General features: G+C 49.2%; 1 protein-coding gene across 1 annotated transcript in view; it reads left to right on the top strand.

Moving 5' to 3' along the window:
- Positions 1 to 22,544: 22,544 nt before the first annotated feature.
- NEURL1B (neuralized E3 ubiquitin protein ligase 1B) overlaps positions 22,545 to 27,327 on the top strand; it is a 35,372-nt gene continuing 30,589 nt past the window's right edge. The window contains exon 1 of the mRNA XM_014891191.2: positions 22,545 to 22,606. Coding sequence (XP_014746677.2) covers positions 22,576 to 22,606 — 31 coding nt within the window. The 5' untranslated portion in view covers positions 22,545 to 22,575. The remainder of the gene's footprint in view (positions 22,607 to 27,327) is intronic.

The following is a 27,327-nucleotide window of genomic DNA, read 5'->3' as shown; positions in this document are numbered from 1 at the left end:
CAGCAGAGATTCCCAGCATCACTGATCCCTTTGCATTTTGTGGATAATGGTGAAGAGAACATTTTTATTTTCGTGGCACATCAGCCATGTGCTTTGTGCCCACAGACAAAACTTAAATGCAACGTCCTTGCCCAAAGCAGCCTTGTACTGAACTTTTATTTTATAAAAATAAAAATGGCTGGAGAGAAACAAATTGCACTTAAATTTTCTTCCTTCTCACACCCATTGTTGTAGATGAGATGAAATTGGGCCAGTTGCTTGCATTGTCAGGTTCTGTCAAATCCTTCCATCTCTGCAAATGCTGCCCATGGGGATGTTCCAGAGGGCACAGCTGGGCATCTCCTTGGAAATATTAACAGCAGGATTTAGGATTTAGGATTTAGGATTTAGGGAGGAGCTCTCCCCATTCCTGCCCTTGCCAGTGCAGGCACCACTGGTGTGGAACCACATCAGGTGAGCTCTGGCTGTTGGTGACAGCATTTTAATTTAACATTCAGATTGCAGCCACAGGGAAAATGGAGCAAAATCTGTGTAGCCAGGAGTGGGCTTATCCTAAAGACTCCAATATCCTGATGTGAGGGAGGTCTGGAGGATATGAAAAGAAACGAGAGACACCAGGTTCAAAAGCACCTGCAGGGATGCAAACTCACATGCTTGCTTTCAGGGTAGAATATATTTTTATTCAAAATTCCTCATGACATGAGAGCTTCAACCTCTGCTTCAGGCAAGCCTTTTTTTCCAGCCTCTGAAGCAATCATGGAAAATTTGCTGCTTTGATTTGAGAGCTGTGCTGTGAAAAGGTGGCTGCACACCTGGTGTGGGAGAGTCACTGCTCTCCATTCCATTTATTTGGTTTTTTTTTCCCCCCTCCAAGCACAAGCTTTTGTGACCATTTAAGGCTGAGAGATTTGGTTTCCTGGTCATTATTTCTCCCAGCACTTGTTCTACCATGCCTGGCATTTCTGTTGGCTTCCTGCTAGTTAAGTTTTACATTTTCTATATCCAAACAGATAAGAGAGTAGGTTTAGATTATGGATTAGGAAGAAATTGTTCCCTGTGAGGGTGGGGAGGCCCTGGCACACAGAAGTTGTGGCTCCCCCATCCCTGGAAGTGCCCAAGGCCAGGCTGGATGGGGCTTGGAGTAACCTGGGACACTGGAATGTGTCCCTACCCATGGCAGGGGTGGGGCTGGATGAGATTTCCAACCCAAACCATCCCATCATTCCATGATCTTTCTCCATCAAACATGTTTTTCAATACTTGATGTTTGGGAATTCCCTAACTGTGTGTTTATCTGTTTATTCACTCTGCACTGCCCCTGCAGAGTTTGTGGGGAGCAGGACCCCAAGCTCTGAGCTCCTCCTGCAGGTTTGGGGCTCAGGTGCTTTTGTGCATCGATGTTTGCACAAGGACAGCAATAAATTTCAGGCTTTCGTGCCAATTAATTGTGCAGTTTGGCCTGGGATCATGTCCCAACCTCAACAACTGTTTGTTAATAGTTAATAAAGGCTTGACAGATTCTTAACTGGTTAATAAATAACTCAGGGGAAGAGTTCTTTTCTAAATTACAGATTAGTTTGCTTTATTTTTAATGATGTCCCTTGCGTGTGCCTTGTAAAATTTCTCAAGAGCATAAGTGAGTGACAGGCCAGTGGCACTGAAATCTCTTTTTTCTGTGTTTAGCCAAGGCAACTTCATTTCAGTCTCTTCCATCCTATGAAATATGGTACAGGGTTGAATATACTGCCATAAATAAAGCTTGAAAAGGCCTGTGCAACTGGGCCTCTTGCAAAATCCCAGGATTATGAATCCCAGGTGAAATCATCCCAGGTATGAAATCCTTCCAGCCAGCAGAGATCAGGTTATTTTCCTCATAGCATTCCTGAGAACCACTGCCTGTGAATCTGGGATCCTACAATTGATTTTGTTTCTCCATCTGTTGGAGCAGCCCTGGCAGAGAGTGCTCAGTCTCCCATCCCCCTGGATTATTTGGTGAATGTTTCTTTCATCTTAGATCACAGACAGACAAGCATCAGCTCACGAGGTGTCATGTACCAGCTACTGAATTTAGAGCTGCAAGAAGCACAAAACACAGGCTCTGCTTCTTTAATTAGTTCCTGCATCTGCTTTGTGAGCTGATCAGAAGTCCAGGAGCAGAAGGAGTATTTGGCCCAGGACACTGATAGCCCTGCAGTGAGATCATCAACAATTCTTTCCAAAAGGGAATTTTAAGGAGTCCTCCTTTGAGGTCCCAAAATAGATTTCCTGCTGAAAACCCAGAGAGTTTCACTATTTCAGTGTCACAGGACCACTTCTGGCCATTGTGAACCTCTGTGCAGTTCCTACCCTGGAGCACACGATTCCAGCAAACCCTCAGGCTGCAGCTGAGGCATCTCTTGGTGTCTCCCAGCAGCTCCTGAGCTGCTCATCCCCATCCTGCCACATCTCCCAAAGGACAAACCTGACCCAAGCACCCAGAGGTTTTGTTGGTTGGTCGATGCAAAGCTTTGAGTAACACGGGGAGAGGGTGAGATCAAAGCTTCTTGGTTGAGATTTTAATTTGGGGAAGGCACTTTGGGGTTTGTCAGCAGCGACACGTAGGAAATTCTCCTTCTGTGAGCAGGAAAAGCAACGTGAAGCAAAGATTGTGTGGATGGGATTTTTTGTAGTGAGCTGGTGGCTCTTCTCTACAGGACTAAAACTCAGCAGGCAGCAGGGGTGTCTTTGTAAGGAACCACAGGGAAAACAGATCAGTCTCATGCAGGTGAGGGTAATGCTGTTTTCTGGGAAATACCTGATTCTCTAGAACCTGGATTCTCTAGAACCACCAACTTCTGCTGCCCGTGTTGATCTGTTGGTAGGACAGGGTTCCATCCACATTTACTGCTCAGAATGAGAGCAGCCAGGCTGCTCAGCTTAGTATTGGGTTAAAATAGAATAATTACATGTGTTTAGTTCTCAATGTGATAAAATCAAGATCTGGCATGGTTGCTGGCCTTGTTTTTACCCTCACATCATGCACAGACTCCAGCTGAATACTAAGGATCAATTCTAAGCTGCAGGGGTGTCTGAGGTTAAGAACAGGGCTGATGATTGTGGGTTTTGTCCACATCCTGCCCACCACAGGATATGTTTAGGGCTCCCTTTTCCAAGCACATCCTTTCTATCTTTAGGCTTTGGGTTGAGAATATCTCTTTCCTGAGCTGCCCAGGGTCTGCAGTGCAGGTGCTGTGCTTTTATTTCAGGGGTTTCATTTCAAGGGCTGCTGCTGATTTCTGGGCACAGGGTCTGGCTGGCACTGGGAGCACTCAGCTGAGTCCCCAGTCCAACCAGGCTCCATGAGCTGTCCTGCAGATCGATTTAAAGCACAATTTATGTCATAAACTCTTTGCTGGAAGCTCCACACTCTTCCTGTCCTGTGCCACAGTTTGACTGTGAGCTGGAGCAGAGGCTCCTTTCTGAAACTGGGACCAGTTCCTTTCTCTGGTTCACAGGACTCCAGAGCAGTTTTATTGACTCAGATGAGAAAAGGAGGGATAGAAGCACATTTTGGCAGGACACAAGGGTGAGAAGGAGCAGCAGGGGCACAGGGCTGGCAGGGGACAGGGGCTGCCACACACCAGCTCTGCTCTGTGCCCCCCAGTTATCCCAAAAGGGACAAACTGGAGCAAAGTTAAGCCAGGCCTGGAATGCAGGGGTGCCACATGTGCAGACAGCAGAGCTCAGAGATGAGCAGATATCCTTGGCACTACAGTGCTCAGTCACACAAGGAAAACTGTCCCGGGTGAGCTCTTTTAACTCCCTCCAACCATTCCTGAACCTGGGAGGAGGCAAGTGGAGCTCAGGGCCCCACCTTGTAATTAAAGCAATCAGAGATGAGGAGCATGGAAGACAACAATTCCTAATCAGCAGCTGCCTGGGTTCAATGCCAGCTGGGTTTTACTGCTCAGTGATGGGGACAAGGTGAGGGACAGAGGGGGACAGCCTGGTGTGCAGCTCTCTCTGTCCCCATGGGGAGGGACAGCAGCCACTCTCAGCCCATTAATTCCAAGAGCTTTCCACTCTGAAGGGCACAAAGCAAATAACAAACAACAGATGTCGAACTTTGTGCCCTTTCCTGGAGCATTTCTTTGTGATTTTCATTGCACACAGATATTCTGGCTGTTGTGCTGCTTCTCCCCTTGCCCCTCCCTTGCTGTGACTTCATTTTTGGACAACAAGGGGACTATTCTTGGAGACCATCCTCATCCTAAAAATCCCAAACCTGGCAGCTGGCCTGGCCCTTTTGCTTGGAGTGGTCCTATCTGCAATGTTTGTGGCACATCAAAGGAGCCAACACGTGCAACACAAGCTCTGCTCTCTGCTGGGGACACGAGTGGCCTGTCCTCACTTACCAGGCTGCTCACAGAGTCTGGTTTACTGCAGCCCCATGGCCAAAAGCATCTTTAAAAGGAAATATTTGAAAAATAACGTCAGGCCAGCATAAATCACATCAGCACGTGAGTAACATGGGGAGAACTAGGAAATTCTAAGGGTGGGATTGGAAACTCTCACAGCCCAGAGTTCTGTCTGTATAAAATGACAGCTGTGTGTGGTAATTTTTGTTTGGTTTATAATTTTAAGAGACTTTTTGGTTCGCCCCCCTCATTAGCATTTCCTTAATAGGGATTTTTTTTTCTTGCCATCAGCCCTTTTAAAGATGAAGAATGAGAGAGATCCAGTGTAGGCTGGGGCAGCTGCAGGCTGTGTCCTGCTCCAGTGTTTGTCACTTGGCACCTGGGGACAGGGAATAGCCATGGCCTGGCCACACATTGCCCACTCAGAGGAGGTGCTGCCACTTCAGGCCATCACCTGGGCTCATTCACTGGGAATTTGTCCTCTTTGGAGATAAATAAATAGGTGAATTTTGAAAATTGTGATTTATTTCACCCCATCCCAAACTGTGCAGGGAGTGGCTTTTGAGAGCAGTGACTTTTCCCTCTCACACTCGCCTGTGTCCAGGGCAAGCACACAGTGCAAAACCTAAAGAATCACAGATTTCCAGCATGGACCCAGGGAAAATTCTGCTTGGTGTTGAATGGTTCTCATTAACGTGATTAACTCTGCTCTGAGTCAACTCAAACATCAACATTTTCAAAGCAGAAGTGATTTTACAAGAGTGAAACGCTGAGGAAAAGCCTTTTATTTTACACAACATTTCAGACTTTCTCACCAAAATCTTTGTTATTCTTGAGGAATTAATTTTCTCCTCTGAGCTGAATGTTTGGACAGAAAAATCCACCTCATTCTCATGAATTTTTTTGGCAGCACTGTCTCAGTGAGGAGCAGAGAGCAGGGCTGGTGTGCACGGAGCAACTCTTTGCTTTAGCAAATTCTCTGTAAAGCCTGGGCTATTCCTGAGGTTTTCTTTCCCTCCAGGCACTTGAATTCCTCACTGACACAAAATCCACTTGAGTGAGGAGTTCAGTGTGGGCCAGATTTGGCACCCACTGTTGCTCTGTGAGTAGTTTTAATTCTGGGATTAATTTCATCCCAATGGGACTCTTGGAAGGGTTGTGGATCCAGAGCAGCAGATAATGGCAGTGTGGTAAATTTTTGGGGTGATGGAGCTCAGAGGATGAGCAGTTTGAGTTTGGGACTGGGAAAATCTGCAAAGCAAAGGGTGGGAGCTCTGTTCCTTTGCACATTCTCTTCCTGCAGCTTTTTTGGGGGGATGAGGATCTGGGAGTTTTGTCAGGCTCCAGAAAGAGGGGAGCTGTGTTTGGGTCAATCACCCAGGGAATTCCAGGATCTTTTCCTGTTTTTTCCTACCCTCCTACAGACAACCTGCAACCCTCTGCAGCATCACTATCACTGGGAACAGCTTTGGGCCCAAAAAGCCAAACAAAAAAAAAAAACTGATGAAGGGATCAGCACAGCTGTAAAACCATAATATTTTCCTCTCCAAAGCACAAAAAAAAAATAAAAAAGAAAGAAAAAAGTCCTGAAAACATCTCCAGGTGTGGTGGAAGGGCCGGTGCCAGAGCAGAGGGAAGGATTTCTCCTGGGGGTGTTTGGCAGGGGCACGATGCACTGAGGTGATAATGAGCTCTGAGTCACTCCTCAAACACAGAACTGGCCAAACCAGAGCTCAGGGTGATGCCTGGGAGAGGCTGACCTGGAACAGAGGCTGGGCAGAGTTATAGGAATAAAACAGGGATTTATTAAAAACCCTTCAAAGGATTCACCTTGGGCAGTGCAAGAGCCTGGACATGGATGGACAAGATGGAACCAAATCACGAGTTCTCACACTTTTATCAGTTTGGGTCCATTTCCATTTTGGGGTTCATTGTCCAATCCCAGCTCCAGGTTCTGCAGTCCCATCCTCCCAGATTCTCTCCTCCATTCGCTGCTGTTTGCACTTTTTGGGGCTGGAGCTGCAGCGTGTCCTTGGTTGTGGGGCTGGAAAAGGATTGTTCTGTGTGCCTGAGCTGGGAGGAGAACTTGGAACACTTGATATGGAGTTCAGAGTTCTATCCTAATGCAGTGCAGAGCCTGGGAAATATAAAAGCTAAAACTTCAGGCATCAGGGGTATCTCAATTACCATGGCCTGGCTCACTGAAGGAGGGGAAATGAATGATTTTTTCAAGGGAACATCAGGGCAGTCACACTCTCCCAGGGACACTCCTGGCTGCTGTCAGGACATGGCCATGGCCTCTCTGGGGAAGCAAAGAGCAGCTTTTGATATCCTGGTACCAATTCAGTTCAGCAGCAGCATTTGTGGCTGAGCTGTTCTGCTGATGACTTTTCTTGTAGCTTTTATCAGCTCTTTCCACTCCAGCAAACCAGTTCTTCCCTTTCTGACTGAATGTCTGAATGAGGCTTTGTGGGAATGAGGGAAATCCCAGGAAATCCACTTTGCTGTAACCACAGAGTGGGGTTGGAGGGGACCTGGGGAAGAATTCCCAGTCCCAGGCAGGTTCCCCCAGAGCAGCTGTGCCCTGTGTGAGCTCAGGGGGCTCTGAGTGACCCAGAACAGCCCAAAGAGCTGCCAGCAGTCTCTGTGCTGTGCCTGCTGCTCCAATTCTGGCTCCAGCACAGAGTCCTCTGCACACCCCGTGGTTGTTCAGGTCGGGGCACATTCCTGGGAGCAGCTCTTGCCCTTTCTCAGCTCCTGCCTCAGCTGAGCTTGGCTGTGAAGTTTTCCCCAGTGGCTCCCCAGAACAAACCTGTCCTGTCATGAACTGCCCAGTTGGGTTTAAAAGTGATAAAACAGCAGGGTCTGAGCTGGGACAAGAGGAAAACAGAGACACAAGCATGGAAAGAGCCATGGGTGTGGCACTCAGGGCCCTGGGCAGGGGAGATACAGGCTGGGTATTAGGAAGAAGATTTTTACTGAAAGAATAATAAAATATTGGAATGTTTTGCCTGGGGAGGTGGTGGAATCACCATCCCTGGATGTGTTTAAAAAAAAACCCTGGATGTGGCACTCAGTGCCATGGTTTAGTTGAGGTTAGGGCATGGGTTTATTTAGGGCATGGGTTGGACTTGATGATCTTGGAGGTTTCTTCCTCCCCAGTGATTTTATGATTCAAGGTGGGGATCAGGCACAGCTTGGTCTTGGAGGGCTTTTCCAAACAATCCTGTGGCTCTCTGGTGGTGCCTCACTCCCCACCAAGAAGGTTTTTGAGACACCTCTGTTCTTCCTAGGTGAGGGGAAAATGTGTGAGTAAAGCAGGAAGGATTTCATTGGTCCTTGTAGGGTTTTAAAAAGCTTCCTCCATGAAAAAAAGAGTTTAGCAGTTTTCCAGCTGGATTTAACATCTGCAGCTCCCAAGGAATCTCTGGGTTCCTGAGCCATGCCTGTTGTCTTTTGTGACAGTCCCACCAGGTGTGTTTGGGTGGTTTATTTCCTCTTTTTGATTTAGGTGACACTGGTTTTTAAACCAGCTGGGCCAGAACTCCCTGAGCCTTCTGGATAAGCAGCATGTGCTGCTCAGCCTGTTCTGAAGGGAGAGCGGGGTCAGTGGTGTCAGGGCCAACCCCTCATTTCCAGAATATCCAATTTTAGCTGGTTTTGCCCCTGGAGGCCTGTCCAGGTCTGTGTCACATCTGAGGATGCTGAGCAGAGCTGGGCAAAGCTGCAGAGGGAATTGGTGCTGGAGAGGAGCAGGGTGAGGCTGTGCCCAGGAACAATCCCATGTCGTGGGGCTGTGTCTGAGGAAGGCTTTGCTCTGCTTGGAGCCCCTGGAAGGCTCTGCCTGGGCTGTGTTTGCCCTCCCAGACCCTGCTGGTGGCTTTTGGGCTGTGCTGCCCTTCCCTGCAGCAGCTCTGTGAGGTCTGAGCATCTCCCACTCCCACTCTGGTGCCACTTCCCAGCCCCTAAGAATTCTCCTACTCGTAGAAAAGGAGGGAGATGGAGCCAAGAGCATCTTCCTGCCCTGTGACACCACAACAGGGCTTGACCTGAGCCCCCAGCTCTGCCAGGAGGGACCAATTCCTCCCAGGGGACAAGTCCTGTCCTTCCATTTTAAGCCCGTTTGGAAAAGGAGGGCTCTTTTCAATTCCCCCCCCCCTTTCTTCTCTTGATGCCAGTCTCTATTGTTTAAGGAATCTCGTGCTAGGAAACTGGGGCTGGGGAAAAGGAAACTCAAAGACAGAGCAGCCAAACCCTCTGCAGGAATCTGCTCTCTTCTGAAGGTTAAAGCTTGTCATTTTTCTGATTTACTGGAAATGATTGGTGTTTCCTTTGTTCTCCTTTGTGGTGGCTGCTCTGATAAGCCCTCAGGGATACTTGCCTTGGACAGATCTGGAAATTTTACAGCAAAAAAAAATAAGGAAAGTAAACCCATGTCCTGTTTTCCCCTAGTCCGTTTCTTGTAAATTTTGCTTGTTTCAGTGAAGGACTCAGGGCTCTGTATCTGTCATTTCTGGGGGCTTTAAAAGGCTGCAGAAGGCTGCTGTGATGGGCGTGCTCTGAATGCACTGTGTGGTCTGACCTTTGGTTTTTGGAGCTTGGCTTCTGGGGCTGACACAGCTCAGAGATGGAGAGGTTTTGGAGCCTGATGTGAAGTTTGCTGGGAGCTCAGAGCCCTTTCCAGACAGAGTTCAACCCTGAGACCTTTCCAGGCCAGGGCAGGAGAGAGCTGCAGCTCCAGGCTGAGCAGGACTGTGTGTGGCCCAGAAATACAGAGATGCTGCAGGTCAAACCCCACTGATAAAGGAATGAATCCTGCTGATTTTAGGAACAAACGTCTTCTCCCAGGCTGGGTGAGGATGGTGAGTGGAGAGGGGCTTGGCCAACCATGGTGTGCCAAGGTGGGGTGCTCTGACACCCTGGGAGCTACTCCAGGGGTGCAACAGCACCTGATTCCCTGTGCCAGGGGATTCCCTGTGCCATGGTCTCACCTGTTCCAGGATCTCACCTGTGCCAAGGGATCCCCTGTGCCAGGGGCTATTCCCACATTCCCTCTGGAGCAGCAGGAGATTTCCCCAGTGCCTTCAGTGGGCTGCAGCCTGCTCTGTGCCACCTCTGTGCCCCTCTGTGCCACCTCTGTGCCACCTCTGTGCCACCTCTGTGCCACCTCTGTGCCCCTCTGTGCCACCTCTGTGCCTTGCTTTCCCAGGGTGGAATGCAGCCCCCACCTCCCCGGAGTGTTCTGGGGCAGTTTGGATTTTCTGGAGCTCTGATCTGGGAATTCTGTGTCAGGGAGGTCCCTCCTGGCCTAGAGGCTGCTGGCACCAAGCTTTGCTTGGAGAGAGGAAGAGAAAAGGACACTCTTGCTGTTTGGAGAGAGCTTAGACCAAAATGTGGAGTGTCCATCCTCCTCCACCCCTCCCCACAACTTGAAGACCTTTTTCTGCCCATGGGGAGGTTTTTTTATTTGTGCTGTGAGGACTTTTTGACTTTTTGAGGAGCTGGGCTTGGTACCACCCTCCTGCCTTCTCCCTTCACCAGCCAAGCTGCAGGGTGATGGCAGTGCCACCAAACCTCTGCAGGTGACCCAGAAAGCTGCCCTAGGTGGGTTAGTTTGGGTTTGTTTTTTTTTTTCAGCTGGCACACGTGGTGGGAGCAGCTGGAAGGAGACACCTGGCAGCACTGTTCATAAAAGTCCAGATGAAGGATGGAAACACCTGCTGGCACCAGGAAAAATGTTTGCTGTGGGACGCTAGGAATTACACCCCGTGGTGCACATGGCTGCTCTCATGCATAATTTCCTCCTCATTGGCAAATAAAAAGGCAGGTGATGGATGGGCTGGTGCAAGCCAAGAGCAGGGGGAAGGCTCAGCCCTTGCCAGGCAGTGGAGATGATGTCTTGCAAATTGTCCTTAATATCAAGAGGTATCACAAGTATTGTGAGACATCTCCTCCTTTTTACTGCACGATCTATAAAAGATGCTGCTTCCTCTTTTCTTGAAATAAAACTCTTCAGTGACAACGTGCTCGGCAAGGATGGGGCATTTCCTTCAGGATAGAAAGGAGTGGGATGGGGGTTTTCAAAGGGAAATGTTGACTGTCATCCCAAAATTTCAGTTTCAGAAGAAAGGCTTTAAAGTCCTCCTAAGTTTCGGAGCATCTTCATCACCTAAGAGGTCTTTGAGCCCAAACCCAGCCTGAGGGTGTGATGAGTTCAGTGTTCTCCCTCTGTTAAACAGCTCAGGTTGCTGTGGCTCTGTAAACATCCCCAAATCCACGTGCTGCTGGAGTAGCTGCGTTTCAGCTGCCTCTCCCAAAGTGACACAAATCCTGCATCCCCCTCCGAGTCAGCATTGAGATTCAGACCTCAACCTTGTATTAGGGGGAAAAAAAAAAATAGCCAATACAGGTGTAGGAAGATTTTATAACTGCAGAGATTTCAGCAGGATTGGAACAAAAATGATCTTTAAGGTTCCTTCCAGCTCAAGCCATTCCATGATTTATTGGAGTCTCTTTAAAACCACATTGCGTGACTCAAGGGTTGTTATCTCCAGCCTGAACTGTTGAGTCTCAAGGGGGTGCTTGGGATTTTTTTTTTTAATAAAAATATCCTGTCTTTATTTAATAGCTGAGATAGAAGGTTCAAGCCAGCATCTCTTGGGAAGACTCTAAAATTGGCAGCTAAAAAAGAAATCCCAGTAGGATTGAAGAATTACTGATGCTTTATAGGAGAATTACTGATATTTATAGAACGTGGATGTACATTTAATTTGGAGACAATTGTGCAGATGTGGCACATCTTGGCAATTGTTGTATTTTGCACAGGAGGGTGCACAGGGACAGGAGTGTCACTCCTTGGGACTTTCTGCTTTGTTCCTTCTGCCTCTTCCTTGTGGTGGCCTCGCTCAGATCCCACCTGCCTGTGCTCACTCAGGGCTCCACACCAGTCCTGCAGTGCTTTAGGATCCCTGGTTACAGTGCTTTAGGATCCCTGGTTACAGTGGTTTAGGATCCCTAGTTACAGTGATTTAGAACCCCTGGTTACACTGGGTTTAGGATCCCTGGTTAGAGTGGTTTAGGATCCCTGATTACAGTGATTTAAAATTCCTGGTTACAGTGCTTTAGGATCCCTGGTTTCAGTGGTTTAAGATCCCTGGTTACAGTGGTTTAGGATCCCTGTTTACACTGGTTTAAGGTCACTGGTAACAGTGGTTTAGGATCCCTGGTTACAGTGGTTTAGCATCCCTGGTTACAGTGGTTTAGGATCCCTGGTTTCAGTAGTTTAGGATTCCTGGTTAGAGTGGTTTAGGATCCCTGTTTACACTGGTTTAAGGTCACTGGTTATAGTGGTTTAGGATCCCTGGTTTCAGTGGTTTAGAATCCCTGGTTTCAGTGATTTAGGATCCCTGGTTATAGTGGTTTAGGATTCCTGGTTTCAGTGGTTTAGGATTCCTGGTTTCAGTGGTTTAGGATCCCTGGTTTCAGTGGTTTAGGATTCCTGGTTTCAGTGATTTAGGATCCCTGGTTACAGTGGTTTAGGATCCCTGGTTTCAGTGATTTAGGATCCCTGGTTAGAGTGGTTTAGGATCCCTGGTTTCAGTGGTTTAGGATCCCTGGTTAGAGTGGTTTAGGATCCCTGGTTTCAGTGGTTTAGGATCCCTGCTTCCACTGGGCACTGCCCCATTCCTGCCCTGAGCCAGCCCTGCAGGACAGTGATGATGGACGATCCCCTTGGACTCAGCTCTGGGTACCAGCTTTGCTCCTGCTGCCATCCCAGCGAGCTCCATTTCCTTTTCCAGCCCTTTGAGCACTCAACCCGTGCTGCCTCCAAAGGAATTTGATTTTTCCCGTGGCACTTGGTGAGCCCTGGAATGGGGAAATCCCTGCTGAGTTTGGTGCTGGGCTGCAGAGAACCTGCCAGACCCTGCCCTTTGGGTGGCTGTCAAGGGATAATTTGATTTTCATTACACACAAACACTTCTCCAAATTCCTGAACCCAGCCTTTGGGTCAAAAAGTCTAACCTGAAACCTCTTGCAGGATTTTTTTAAATTAAAGCAGCTACTCTGATTTTTTTTTTTTTCATGGCAGAAAAGCCAGCAAATCTCTAGGCTACCTGCTAGAGAAGAAAAACCAGGCACCATATGTAATGTAGCTCTTGCTCTAGCTCAGAAATGCCGAACTCTGGGAGAGAATTCGTCCCACCAAACGCCCACTGAGCACATTTTTTAAATCTGGTTTCTCAGCCTTTCAGGAAAGGAGAAGCAAAATCTTCTTGCCTGCTGGAACTGGGCCCCGTTTCATGAAATTAAATGGCTAAGGAGGGGGAAAAAAAAATATATCCAAGGCAAAGATGCTATTCTCAACAAAGGAAACAGTATATGCAACAGCTTCTGCAGCATTCCTGCAACATGATGTCTTTCCCTGCAGAGTCTCAGTCAGGAATTGATTGTCTAAGCAGAGAATTGCTCGATTCAGAAAGGCTTAAGGCACACTTCATGAACTGTTTGCTGAAAGGATGAATAGATGGGCATGTGTGTATATAAATCTATAAATCATGTCTTGTTCTGCCTGGAGAGGACAGCTGAGATTGGCTTCTTTGTCACTCGGTGTCTGTTCTCAGGGCTGGGGATAAAGGCAGCAGTGTCTCACACGTGGGGTCAGGGTTTGATGCCACAGCTCTGGAGGGACAATCTGTGAAAAGGGGAGGGGGCACTGATGTGAGAGCTGCAGCTCACAGAGGGCTCAGAGCACTCCTGCTGCTCTGATGGGCTCTCAGTTGAGGGGAAGTCTGGTGAGTGTCTCTCATTTGGGTTCTCTTCTATCCCAATTTTTTTTTTTTTTTCCCCCAAGTGATGCATGGATTGTGAGTTGAGCCCTGGGGGTGTTTGGTGGCACTGCTGCTGTGTTGTCACTGTCCACCCCAGCCCTTGGTGCCCTTCTGCTCGGGGATGCTCTGCTGTTTGGGCTGATTTGGCTGGAATTTGGATGAATTTTGCCCCACTGGGGGGTTCTGGAGGAGGGGTGGGAGCTGGCACCAACCTCAGAGCTGAGAGAGGACCTGTGCTGGGACCAGGGCTCCTCTGGGAGATGCTGAGCAGGGAGGGGAGGGTTCAGGAGCCAGGGGACCTGGGGAGCTGCCACATGTGTCCCCCTGAGAGCCCTCCTGCTCCCCAGGGCAGAAATGATGCTCTGTGTCCCCCTCCTTGGAGCAAGCCAGAGGAGCCCACAGCAGGGCAAACCTGAACCCCTCAGCCAAAACCTCTTTTGTGTCAGCTGGGGCTGTGCCAGGGGGGAATCTCTTCTAGGAAAACCCCCAGAGAAAAGCTGTGAGACCCCACAGGAATCCCTGCAGTGCCTGTGGGAGCAAATGTGAACCCCCAGCCGAGGCTGAGGGACACCCTGAGTGTCTCTCCATAAATCCCAGGCAAATATCTCAGTGGTTCTGTGTCCCTGGCTCACCCCATGTGCATTTTTCCTCAGAGGTGACACGCTGGGGACAGTCCCTGTGTGGCCCTGGCATGGCAGGTCCAGCTGGGCACAGCTTTGCTGGGCTGTGCTCTGTCCCTAACCCATGAAAAGTTGTTTATTTTTGGTTTTGCCCATCAGGTTTTTTGATGGTTTTGCCCATCAGGCAGTGGTTTTGTGCCTTGGGTAGCTGGCACAGGAGCACGGGCATCCCCTGGGCACAGAGCTTCTCGCTTATAAATTAACTACAAGTCACCAAGGGTCAGCTCCTTTTTACTCTATTGTGCATGAAAAGCTCGGGAAGGTCAAGCAAGGAGTCAAAAAATGTTTTTTTCCTTGATGGTTTTCTGCCTATCCAACAGCCCTGTGCCCTCTCTTGATGCTTCATTTCAAGACAATAACTCCTAAGCAGAGACTTAAGAAGTTTTAGAAGGTGACAGAGGCAGTAAACACAGGATTTGTCTTGGTTTGGTTTGTTTTCCCCATGAGCTGCTAAAATGTAAAATATTATCAACTGCTGCATTTAAAAGTGGCCTTTCAGTCATTGCCCTGCCTGGGGAAATCAGTAACAGGTGACAGAGCTCGAGGCAGGGGCACCTGAGCTCCTCTGTTTGTGTTTCTCACTTGTCAGCTGCCCCCCAAAGAGCTCCCAGAGGTCAAACAATTCTGTCTGCCTGCTTTGTGTGCCACTGAGACCTGTCCTGCTTTCCTGGGAAAAGCTGGGCTTTGGGCAGCCCCAGGACACCCCCAGACACCTCCCAGTTCTGACAGATTCGCCTTGGCTGCTTTTCACAGAGCTCAGGAGAAACCCTCCTGCCAGAAAATGTAGTTTTGGGGGGTTTTTTAATTTTTTTTTAAATTTTTTCATTTCCTCTGCAGAATTTTCTTCTTCCTTCTGGGAAGGATTTTTTCAGTCTTTCAAAATTTGTCATGTGTTGTTTGCGTCTCATGAAATGAATTTTGTTTGCTTGTGGAAATGCTGCTCTCTGCTAATCCCAGGCTGTGGGAATGGTGCAAAGGAAGGTGTAGGGATTCAGGGATGGGATGGATTTGGGAAAAATGGATTTGGGAATGGTGCAAAGGCAGATGTCAGGGATTTGGGGATGGGATGGGATGGATTTGGGATGGGATGATTTGGGAATGGTGCAAAGGAAGGTGCCAGGGATTCAGGGATGGGATGGATTTGGGAATGGGATAGATTTGGGATGGGATGGATTTGAGAATGGTGCAGAGGAAGGTGTCAGGGATTTGGGATGGGATGGATTTGGGAATGGTGCAAAGGCAGATGTCAGGGATTCAGGAATGGGATGGATTCAGGGATGGGATGATTTGAGAATGGGATAGATTGGGTATGGGATGGATTTGGGGATGGGATGGATTTGGGAATGGTGCAAAAGCAGATGTCAAGGATTTGGGGATGGGATGGATTTGGAATGGATTTGGGAATGGTGCAAAGGCAGATGTCAGGGATTCAGGGATGGGATGGATTTGGGAATGGTGCAAAAGCAGATGTCAAGGATTTGAGGATGGGATGGATTTAGGGATAGGATGGATTTGGAATGGATTTAGGAATGGTGCAAAGGCAGATGTCAGGGATTCAGGATGGGATGGATTTGGGAATGGGCACCAGCTCTCCTGCCTGCCCAGTGCCCCTTGGCACAGTTGATATTTCCCAGAAGCACAGGGAATGGGAAGCCTGGGGGGGTCAGGGGTAGCCCTTGCAGATGTTGCACTCTGGGTTTGTTTGTTTGGATCTCCAGAGCACGCTCTGATCCCAAACTTTTCCACTCTGGGTAAACTGATTGTGGAATTTTAGCCCAGCCTGAAGTGGACAAATGTCCCCAGCTCCTGATTCACACGCACTTCCCCTGCCCCCGTGGTGGCTGCTCATCAAACATTGACTCTGGGAGCCTCCCCAGGGAGAAGGGAAAGGAGAGAGGAGTTTCCCTTTCCTCAAGGGTTTTATTTGTTTATTTTATCAATATTTGTCAGAAATTATGCTCATTTTCCAGTCCCAGTTTGCAAACCTCCACGTTTCCTGTTAGGAATTCCTGTTCACCATCTGAAAATCCTTATCCCCATTTAGCTTGGGATTCGTATCCAGCACCCCGAGATTGGATCCAGTCCTTCCCAAGACCAGCCTGTTGCACTGGAAAGTCCTTCTGCATTCCTTCCCTTACTGAAATAATAATTTGCTTTTACATAATGTTCTTAAAACCTCCAGGGTGAGCATTAGCTGACCCTGCTGCAGACACAGGAGTGTTCCTGCTCTGCAGATGAAGGAAGGAGGGCAGGAGGACGATTCCAAATTCCTGAAGGTCACCCAGCAAAGCAGGAGCAGAGCTCAGATTGCAATTCCCCCCTGCTCCTTCCCTCCTGCTCCAGGCGCTGGCACACAGCACTGAGAGTCCAAATTAAGAGATTATAATGCATAATCCACACTGGTGTGCCAAGAATTCTCTAAATCATATTACAGTGTCACATAAAAATGATGACTCATTCGGTAACACAGCCCACAACCAGTTCCTTTATGTTAAAATTACGTGGACAAGACTGGGTTTAAAAAGAAAAAGGAGAGCTTGTTGTTGTGTGTAGTGAATGCTGAGTTATAGATGCTTTCATGGATGTTATTTTGGCTGATGCTGAAGGAGCATTTGTGAGCCTGTTTGTTGACAGTGGTGCTGGGGATGCTGACATTCCACTAACAATAATAGGAACTGCCTCTGTTTGTTTCTAAATTGGAAATTCTTCCTTCCATGGGCCCAGCCCACCCTCCACCCCCACAGGAGGAAAGGGCACTTGTCTGGCTGGCAAGGGAGCATCTCCCAGCAGGGCTGGAGGGGTTTTATTATTAATATTATTGTTATTATTGTTGTTGTTGTTGTTATTATTATTATTATTATTATTATTATTATTATTATTATTGGTTTTTTGGGGTTTTGGTTTTTGGGGTTTTTTTGGTTTTTTTTTTTTTTTTTTCTGGGCTGCAGGGATGGACCTGCCTTGCTCCATCATGGGAGCAGCCCCTCTCCTCCCCACACCCATGGCAAGGTGGAGAGAAAGCACCTTGGTTTATCCAAAACATGAATAAGTGGAATTAGCCTGGTTACACTTTTCCCAGGGAAGGATGCTGTCACCGTGTCCCTCTTGCTGCCTCTGCTCTCCTTCCTCCTCCCTGCATCATCATCCTCGCTGCCACCCCAGCTCCTGCCCTTCCTGGCAGCCTCTGCTGCTGTTTGGGGACTGTCATTATCCTTCCCAAAGCCACTTGGGACGTGGCTGCTGTGAGTGACACTGAGCTCTGTTTTGCTGTGCTGTGGTTTCACCATTTCCTCTTCCTCTCTCTGCCTGGCCTTTCATTCCTGCAGCTGAGGAATAATCCGTGGCAAAATCCCTTTCTGCCAGGAATGCCCACATTGTTCCTCAGCTCCGAGGAACTGGCACACACAGAGCTCTGTCAGGGCAGCTGCTCGCTGCTCCTTTGGAAGTTTGACCACAAAATCCATCCATCCATCCATCCATCCATCCATCCATCCATCCATCCATCCATCCATCCATCCATCCATCCATCCCTGCAGGCTTCCCTTCCCTGTCTGCACCACATCCTGTGGGTCAGCTCTGGCCCAGCAGCACTCTGCCCTATATTCCAGAAAGGATGGTTTAATCTCCCAGTTTTGGGTAAATAAGCCAAATGTCCAGCAGGCACCGAGGGCAAGGATCAGGAAACAGCTTCGTAGTCAAGGCCAGTTCAAGAAGTTCTTTGCAAGATTTTCCTACTGTTGTGCTGGAAGCTCCTGCTTCCCTTCGTTTCTTAGAGGGGAAAAAAAAAGTCAGAACCAGTTTGTGAGTGTGACCCGTGGAGACCCTGAGCATCCTGTGCTGGTGCTGGGAGCAGGGGAGGGAAGGAATTGCTTTCAGCAATCGGGAGGCGTGGGTGGAATGAGGGCTGTGTGTGGTGCTGGAGGATGCTCTGTACACGGATCCCTCCTGAACAAATACATCTTTAAATGTGTGTGATGGGAATTTACATGGATCCCTCCTGAACAAATACCTCTTTAAATGTGTGTGATGGGAATTCAGGGAACAGCGCTTTTTTTTTTTTTTTTTTCCTGTTTTTTCCACTCGTCTCCAAGTAGGAGAGAGGTTTATTAGTACTCTCCTTCCATAGGCAAGATGCGGAGGCTGGGAAGTTGTGAGACGAGTTACATTTGCTTTTATCAGGCAAATCTGCTCTCTCCTGGACAGTCCCTTCAGCCAGGGAGGAGGAGGAAAGAAAGCACAAGGTGCTGGCAGGAGCTTTAGGGGGAATCTCATAAAAAAAACCCAGCACAGCCACGGAAATGAACTCGTGGCAGGAGCAAGGAATTATTTCCATGCTGCTGCTTCCATGCTGGAAAAGCACCTGTTGAAGAAAATGTGTTGAATGTCACTGCTGTGCATTCAGAGGAGCTGCACTCTCTTGGACGTGGTGGTGTTTGTAATTTGGGAGGTAATTTGAGGCTGGGACAGTCACCTCACGTGTTTTTCCAGGGAATTTTCCATCTGCAGCCTCTGAGAATTCCCAGGGAGCTCCTGCTAAGCAGGGGAGGGAAAGGGAGGTTTCAAGGTGAGGTGTTTGGGCAGCCTCAGAGCTCCAGACAGATGGAGCTGGAAGAGAAATGGATGCTCTGAGCATCTCCTCAGATTTAGTGACAGAGAAAGGAAAAAAAAACAAACCAAACCCAGAGCTGAGAGTGCAGGGTGTGAAATGGGAGTGAGAGCTGGCAGTGCCCAGGTGTGGAGCAGGGCTGGGCACAGCTCTGCAAGCAGCACTCTGGTGTTTGGGAAAGACAGATCACTCTGGGAAGTCCCCAGGATTCCAGTGGAGCTGTGAACGAGACCAGTTTGAGAGGGGAGGAGCAGAACTGGTGTTTGCTGGGAGGCAGCTGGGAGCAGGAGCTCTGCTGGCCAGGGAAGGGGATCCCACCCTGAACTGGGATCTGGGATCTGGGATCTGGGGTCTGGGGTCTGGGATCTGAAATCTGGGGTCTGGGATCTGGGGTCTGGGATCTGGGATTTGGTGTCTGAGATCTGGGGTGTGGGGTCTGGGATCTGGGATTTGGGGTCTGAGATCTGGGGTCTGAGATCTGGGGTCTGGGGTCTGGGATCTGGGGTCTGGGGTCTGGGGTCTGAGATCTGGGGTCTGGGGTCTGAGATCTGGGGTCTGGGATCTGGGATCTGAGATCTGAGATCTAAGATCTGGGGTCTGGGGTCTGGGATGGGAGGAGACTCCCCTGGAGGGCAGGGGGCCTCCCTGCCCCACACCCAGACGGGTTCTCAGGGTTTTTTCTCGCTGCTGCTGGAGTCTGTCATTATTTACTGCCATCTGTTAGAGACACGAGTGGCAGCTGCTCCCACTGATACCTTACAGCTCACAGCAGCTTTCAGCCCCCAAAACTCGAGCCCCCGGGGGATTTACAAAGACAATGCAGCCCATTTGATACCCCCGGAGCTTGTAACAATCACTGGAAATGGAGCTGTTCTGTGTAGGCTCTTTGCATCTCTGGGAACATTACATTTATACAAATATGTTTATATGACTGATAATATTTCCCTCTGTGAGAGGCCTGGCCTGTGTGGGTGCTTACAGGAGGGTTTGTGTCAGATTCTTGTCTGCAACAAACCTCAAGTGGAATTCGTCACATTTTTGATTCAGAAAGAAATTTGTCTCTCTTTTCTCTCTTTTCCTATTTTTTTTTCTTTTTTTTTTTGGTCCATATTTGAAAGGCCTGGGTACACACCCCTGCTCAGTGAGATTTAGAAGTGATTACAGTGAGCTGGGAAGCAGCTGTCTGACATCAGCAGGGTACAGAAAGCCTCCCAAAGACTTTTTCCTTTGCATAATATTATCCTGATCCTACTCCACTGATCCTACTGCACTGATCCTACTAAGATGAAGTTGTTATGGGGAGCAATAAAAAATGCAGAGGGAGAAGCAACTAAAATGTGGGCAGCTAAAAGTGTCCAGTCCTGCAAGATGGATTCAGCTCAATTTTGTGGCCCTGCTCCCAAGTTTGCCAATGGCCAACCTGTGACCTTGTACAAATCTCCTTTGTGGCTTGGTTTCATCCCTTATGAAATAAGGATAATGTCACTCACCTTGTCTGCAAAACGGTTTGAGGTCTAGCGGTAAAAATTGCTAGGAAGGAGCTTAGGTGAGATGACAATTTTATATTTATGGGAGTGCAGATGGCAAAGCAAATGGTCAGGCTGTCCCCTGGTCAGAGAGGGAAGGGGATTTCTTACAGGAGCAGCCACGTGCCAGACACACAGAAAAAAATTGCTGAAGTGTGTTTTGATCAAGAGTTATCAAAACTTCCTGGAGCAGAAAGAATCTTAAAATGCTACTGAGCTTTCATCTGTGGAGCCTTGGTTGGGCCAGGCTGTGCTTTTCTCCAGGCTGACTTTGCAGTGCTGCTCAGTCCCTGCTCAGGGTCCAGTCCTGGCTCTTTTACTCTCTTTTTTACTCTCTCTTTTTTACTCTCTCTTTCTGGGGAGGGTGAAAACCCTCCTCGCTGAACCATTTCCCAGGGGTGTTGTTTTGCACTGTGAGAAGAAGGTTATTTTACCAAACTCTCAATTTTCCCAACGCCAAGAGCAGGAGCGTGGATTGCGTTCCTGCAGGCAGCCGGTCCAAGGATGAGCATTTCCATTTCATTGTCTTCTATTTTTACCTCGTTTTGGGGAGGAGGAAGGGCTGGGACACCCTTGGGACAGGCAGTCTGTGGGCTGGTGTGGCCGGGGTGTGGCAGGAGGGACAGGGACAGGGACAGGGAGGTGGCACCAGCCCGCACATGGCACACACATGACAGCTCCCGGCTGTGCAGAACCGGCTGCTGCCGCCGCCGCCGCCTTTTGAAGGCGAATTTAAGCCCTAAAATAACAACTGCCACTCCCTGCTGAGGGAAAGCAGCCGCGATTAGCGAAGCCTCCCATTCCCCGCTGCCTGGTGACACAAGGACTTTCCCCTCTGTGTCAAGAGGGTGACATTGCTGCCCTCCCCTTGTCCCCAAAGAGGAGCACGGGGCTCCTGCTGCCCTCCTGCACCGAAGGGAGTGGGAGACATGTGCTAACCTAAGGAGACAGCAGATGGGTGCAGGCGCTTTTAAGAACAGCTGCTGGTGTCTCATTCAATAATCCCATTTTTAACGAATCCGTATGATAGCGAAAAAAATGCTGGGAATTAGGTTTTTCTGTCCTCTCTCATCTCCCGAGCCACACTTGACCTGTTCAACATGATCTGGGGATTAAAGGCTTGTTATTTTAGCTTCTCTGTAATAGATCAGAGGCTGATCTCTGTCAGGTTATTGAGCTACTATTCCTCGGCTCTCCTCCTCTTCCCTCTTCTTCTTTCGTGTCCCAAGATATGTGACAGTCCAGAGATGTGACTCCTGCTAAGGGACACGGTGGCTTTTCCCCAAATACTGTGCACCATGTCGTGAGCCCAAGGTGTTGGCTGCAGAACATTTCGTAGCTCTGAGGTTCTCAATTCTAAAGTCTTAGAAGCTAATTGTAAACTCTGGAAGCTGCCTCAGGGGAGGAAGGCTCGGCATCCTCACTTCATCATCGTCACCCCTGGGGCAGCAGCAGTGTGGCCAGGAGGAGGGAGGGAGCCTTGCCCTTCTCCATTGGGGCTCTAAACGTGTTTTTTTTTTCTGTCTGAGATCCGAAGGAGGGAAATTGTGGAGCCGATATTGTCAATGCTGAGCTGTCGGCTGTGGGCTGATGTGTCCTTTGTCACCGTGCTTCCAGCTAATCATGCCTCTGCCGACACAACACTCCTGCTAATTCCCGCGGTTCCCAGGTGGGGAAGCCGTGTCACCGAGATGCAAAGTGGCTTATCCAAGGTCACCCGCAAGGAAATGGCAGGGAAAGAGGGAAAGAGCTCGGGTTTATCGGCTCCCAGTGTTCCCAGTGCAGCCGGTGCCCTTCGCGAAGGTGTTGCTGATGGACAGGTGTGGTTGTGCTACGGGACAAAAAGGATATATTTTTTTTTTTTTTTTCCTAGGAGGGAGAGGCAAAAGCTCTGTCGGGGATTTCTGAGGGAGAGAGCCGGGCCCGTGTTTGCCGGCTGGGAGCTCCTCCGACAGGTGCCAGGGGATGCTCCCCCGAGCGGCACATCCCGGAGAAGAACAGGGACAGGGATGGGGGCAGGACAGGGATAGGGATAGGGATAGGGATAGGGATAGGGATAGGGATAGGGATAGGGATAGGGATAGGGATAGGGATAGGGATAGGGATAGGGATAGGGATAGGGATAGGGATAGGGATAGGGATAGGGATAGGGATAGGGATAGGGATAGGGATAGGGATGGGGATGGGGATGGGGATGGGGATAGGGGCAGAACAGCACATCCTGGAGATACACCGGGACAGGGACAGGGATGAGGGCAGCACATCGCAGAGAGAAACAGGGACAGGGATGGGAACAGGGATCAGAGCACACATCCCGGAGAGGCACCGGGACAGGGAGCGGGGATCAGAGCAGCACATCCCGGACAGGAACAGCGACAGGGCCGGCGCTCAGAGCCGCACACCCGCGGCTCGGGCGGGGCGGCTCCGCGGGGCGGGGCGGGGGCGGGCGCGGAGCGGCTGCGGGAGGCGGGCGCTGTCCATGGCCCTGCGGAGCTCCGGGCGGCCCCGGGCTCCGCCGCGCCGCCGAGCGAGCGAGCGATGGGCAACACGGTGCACAAGACGCTGGCAGGTACCGGCGGGGACCGGGGGGCTGCGGGCTGGGGGCGCGTCCTGCCCCGGGGATGCTGCGGGCGAGCGGCGGCGGCTGTGCCGCCCTCCCGGTGCGGGGCTCCCCGGGGGAAGCCGAGCGTGTCAGGAATCCCTGGAGGAGCCGAGCGTGTCAGGAATCCCCGGAGGAGCCGAGCGTGTCAGCAATCCCCGGAGGAACCGGGCGTTTCAGGAATTTTGGCCATTCCCGTTGTCGGGGATGCTGAGCGCGGGGCGCGGGTGGAGCGGGGCTGATCCCGCAGCTGGAGCGGCGCTTCCCAGCCCTCGCAGCGAGTCCTTGCAGGGGCTCTCTGGTTCGTTTTCCCCTTCTCGTTATGTTTATTTCTTTTTTTTTAACGCAACTTTTTAATGGGGAGAGAGAGAGCTTGGTTGTTCGGAGTCGCCGGGAGAAAACTGCAGTGAGGTCTGAAATGTTCGGGGGGCTGCCCTGGCTTTAAAACTGCCTTTTTAGCCAGTTCTGCACTTACACAGGAGATGTACAGATTCTTTTCCCTTGCAAGTTCGTAGCTGTGGGGTTTTCTCCCCCCTCGGAGATTCTGTGCATAATAAAAGCAGTTGGTCTCTATAGAATCAACAGTGTTGAATTACTGAGCCCTTGCCAGGCTGTATCTTCAGCTACTTTGCTTTTCTTCTCTTTTCTGGTCTTGCAGAGCTCCTGCATTGCATCCTTTGTACTTCAGGCTCCCATAAATAAAAAGGGTATTATTAAACTTATTTAAAGAAGCAGGAGGACCTATTGAACACATACACGTCTGCCTGTAATCAGCCAGGGAGCTGAATATAGAAATAAAGAGAGGAATAGATTTGCATTTGGATGTGCCATATATTGTCTTTGCAAAGAGAGGGTGCCTGGGACCTTCAGGGCACAAAAGAAAGCTGCTAAGCTTGTGGTTTAGCTATGAAGCAGTGATTAGATTTCTTGTTGCATCTCCTCTCGCTCTCTGTTACATTTAAATGGGACATTAGCTCCTCTCACAGTAAGGAAGTTTTCATTTTTTTTCAATACTTCACCAATTGGCAAATAAAAGGCATGGCGAGGAGTGCATGACCTTGGAGAAAATTTATTTTGCGGGTTGGCTTTTCAGCTGGGGGCACGTGCAAAAAACCTGCGGGGGGGGGGAAAAAAAAACCAGGGAAAAACATCTTTGGGTCAGCAGAGGTTACCTGGGTCAGGCTGGAACTTCCTGAAGAAAAAAATATCTGTACCTGCTGGGCCGTGGGATCTTGCTGAGAGCTCTGTTCCAGAAGGAGTTGTATCAGCCCTTCTGCCTGGTGCTAGAACAGTCTCTCCTGAGCAGCCTCCACATGCTCAGCCTTCCACACGTGAATTTAAAAAAAGGGATGACATCAGCTGCACCGCAGCTCCGTGATTCAGGCCTTCCTCGCGGTGCTTTCAAAAGGAGTTGCTAAAGAGGAAAAAGTTTGATGGAGGGGAAAAAAAAAAAAAAAAAAAAAAAAAAAGAAGGTTTGATTTATGGAGACCTCCCAGCTCTAAGGTTTGTTGTGGTGGCCTAAAAAATGTCAGCGGTGTCCCTCCAGGTGGAGGCTGTCTGGGAGGATTGCACGGCTGGGGATGCTCCATTTGCAAACATTTGTCAAATTTCGCAAGGCAGAGCTATGCAGGACACTGGAATGCCTTTGCTGAGGGCTGGATGATGCTGGGAATGTGTCCTCTCCCCAAATTCAGGGCGCTTTTGACAAGAGTAATGACAGTCCAAAGGAGCTGTTAACCTGTGGCTGCCGGAGGAGCTTTGTGGATGTTTGCAATTTGGGAGTTTATAAACGTCCTTTGTCGGGTTGGACCCCGTTCAGCAATTTTTCATATGAAATTGAATTTCGGATGGATTGTTTGTCTTTCATTATCCAAATGGCATTGTGGAGGGAAGCAGGTTTAGAGCTGTTCTTGGAACAGTCCCTTTGAAAATTAGAAAGTTTTTCCGGCAGACTGAATGGTTGGATGAAGTCCTATTTATAATTGTGAGGGCTGTTTAGAATTACACCAAGATAATCAGTCAGAATTAAGACTTTCCTTTTCTTGGTCCAAAATGCACCCCTTTCTGAACGTTCATTTTGACAAACAGAGGAATTGATCTCTGTCCCATGGACTGAAGAAACTTCTCAATAAAACCCAAAGAACCGAACAGAACTTTGCTTCCTTGTGTTAAATTAATTCACTGCAGAATCACTTGGTAATTTTGTTCATCGTAAATAGCTTAAGGCAGAAAAAGCCTTTTCAATGAAATCAAAGGTAGGGGGAATGTGCAGGAACCTGGCTCCTGGAAAAGCCAAACAGGCAACAATTCAGCTTTTATATAGAAATGGCAATGCTCTTCTCAAGCAGCAGAATTCAATTGGAAATCCTACTGAAGACAACTCACTTTTAGACCTGACTTTGTCCAAATGTGCTTGAACAAACCGTTCTTGTTGCATCTTTAAATCCTTGCCCAGCCTCATCCGCTGCTGTGCACATTTCCGTGGGATGATACAAGAGCACACGCTATCGGTGCCGGAGGAATTTGTGCCGGGAGCTTGGGAAACTCGTGTTTGCCAAGGATCCGATGCTTGGCACACAATGGGCCGAGGTTTTGTCAAATTAACAGCGAGCTTCCAAGCGGAGAGGCACCGAAATGAGTAATGAGGCTGTGGCTTTAATGAGAGCAGCTCCGGAGGAGGCATTTGAAGGGAGAATTTGGGAGGGATGTGTCAGATAGGCTTAACAACAGGCCCGAGGTGCTGCTGGAAGTGCTTTTATCTGGGTGACAGCCAAATGACACCCGACACACGCGGATGTGCCTCCGGGCTGCCCCGCAGCCTTCGGGATGCTCCGGGACCGCGTCTCCAGCTCCGCCTGGGAATTCACGCTTGGATGTCGCTGTTCCCCGGCTGCCCCCGCCTCCCGTGGTCCGATTTGCGGGCGGGTGGATGAGGCAAAGAGGGAATTGTTGGTTCTTGGTGTTTTCCTGGCTCTGCAGGTGATGGGCAGCACCTGGCCTGGCCAGCGGAGTGAGCTGAGGGTTTTGTGGATTTATGGCTCTTTTCTTTATGGTTCTTCTCTTTTCTTTCCTGGGGTTTGCCGGGCAGTACAAATGTTGCCGTGTTGACACTTCTATCACCAACAGCAGATTTTCTGTGCTTGATAAGGGAAAAACTCTTTTCCACTTACCTGGGAGAACAGCACACTCCAAGTAAAACTGTTATTTATTTATAGAACAAAAGGGGAGGTACTTAGAGAAGATCAAGTGTGTAGAATGAAATTCTGCGGGGAATTCTGAGTTGAAGTGAGAGGGGCAGGAAGCAGCACAAACCACCCTGGTGTCATGGATGGGGCTCCTTTCTCACACACAGGGCTCAGAAAATGGTTAAAAACTAAAGGGAGCAGGAAGATGCTGGGACCTCAGCAGGGCAGAAGGGAAAATTCTGATCCAGGGAAATCCTTCTGAGGAGCTGGGACAGCAGCAGTGTCCCCGTGGTGACAGGGTGAAGGTGAACAGCTGCTGGGACACAGCAGGCACTCACCACCCCAAAAACTTTCCAGTTGGGATCCAGTTGTTGGTCCTGACCCAAATAGGGACATTGGTATTTAACAAAGGAGCCAAATTCCCTTTTTAGAGCCTGGCTGGGATCTGATTGCTGTGCTTCTCCCACAGCCTTGCTCACAACTGCGAGGAATACCAAGTATGAGTGGCATTTGTGTCTGGTAAACACGAGGGAGAATGGGGCTTGTTCTGGCAGAAGCGACTTTGTTGCAAGAAATTATTTTGTATTCTTGAGGAAAAGGCTTCTAATCATTAACCTGCTCTCAGCAAGGCACAATTCCCGAGTTTAGACCTTCAGCAGGCTGGTGCTCCCATCTGCCAGGCAAAACAGGGATGGTTGGAGGGTCCTGGTTAGGGCAGAGCAGCAGGAATTTACAGCTTGTGGGTAAAAAAAACCCCAACATTTCAGTGTCTTCCTTTTCAAAATAATGATTCAGTTCTCCCCTAAGAAACGAGGAGCAAAGTCCATGCAGCAGGGAAAGATGTCTCTGCCTTTTCCAGGGGCTAAAATCTCACTTTAAGGAGCGCTTCTGTTTAGATTTGTTTTCTGGCCCCTCCTCCTTCAGCTGCTGGTGATGCGCTGTGGGAGGAGTTCTTGTTATTGTCAGGAGTTCAGTAAATTGTTTGATTTGGCTCCAGTCATGACTTCAAAAAAACTACAAAATACCACTTCAGGTTGTTCTGGTTTGAGTGAAAAAGGTGCCTGTTCAGACCAGCTTTTGGTTTGGGTTTGGTTCATCACTGATCAGCGCTGAGTGCAGGTGTTAATCCAGCCCAATTTCGCCTGTTTTTTCTGCATCTTTTAGGCTGGGAGTTGAGGTTCTGAGAGTCTGGCACAGATTTTGTGTGACCTTTGAGCAAATGGCTTTATCACAGGATTGCTTTGAATGTAAGGAAAGCAGGAAACCCTGGCTCACATGGGGGTACAAGAGTTAATTAATTATGAAACATCTCCTGGAAGAAGGTCATAGAAGTGGAAAAAAAAAAAAAAAGAAGATTAATTCACTGCTTTCTTAGCAACCTTCTGCTTTTCCACTCTTCAAAAGGAAACGTGTGAAGCTGCTCAGGCTCGTGTGGGATTTAGAGCCGGAACACGTTGATTTTGTGCCGAGGGCTCTCTTGAAGCTCATTCCCAACGGGAGCTGCA

The sequence above is a fragment of the Sturnus vulgaris genome, chromosome 15 (assembly GCF_052056855.1).
Source record: "Sturnus vulgaris isolate bStuVul1 chromosome 15, bStuVul1.hap1, whole genome shotgun sequence".
In the NCBI taxonomy this organism is placed as follows: Eukaryota; Metazoa; Chordata; class Aves; order Passeriformes; family Sturnidae; genus Sturnus; species Sturnus vulgaris.
This window is presented reverse-complemented; position numbering and strand designations above follow the sequence as displayed.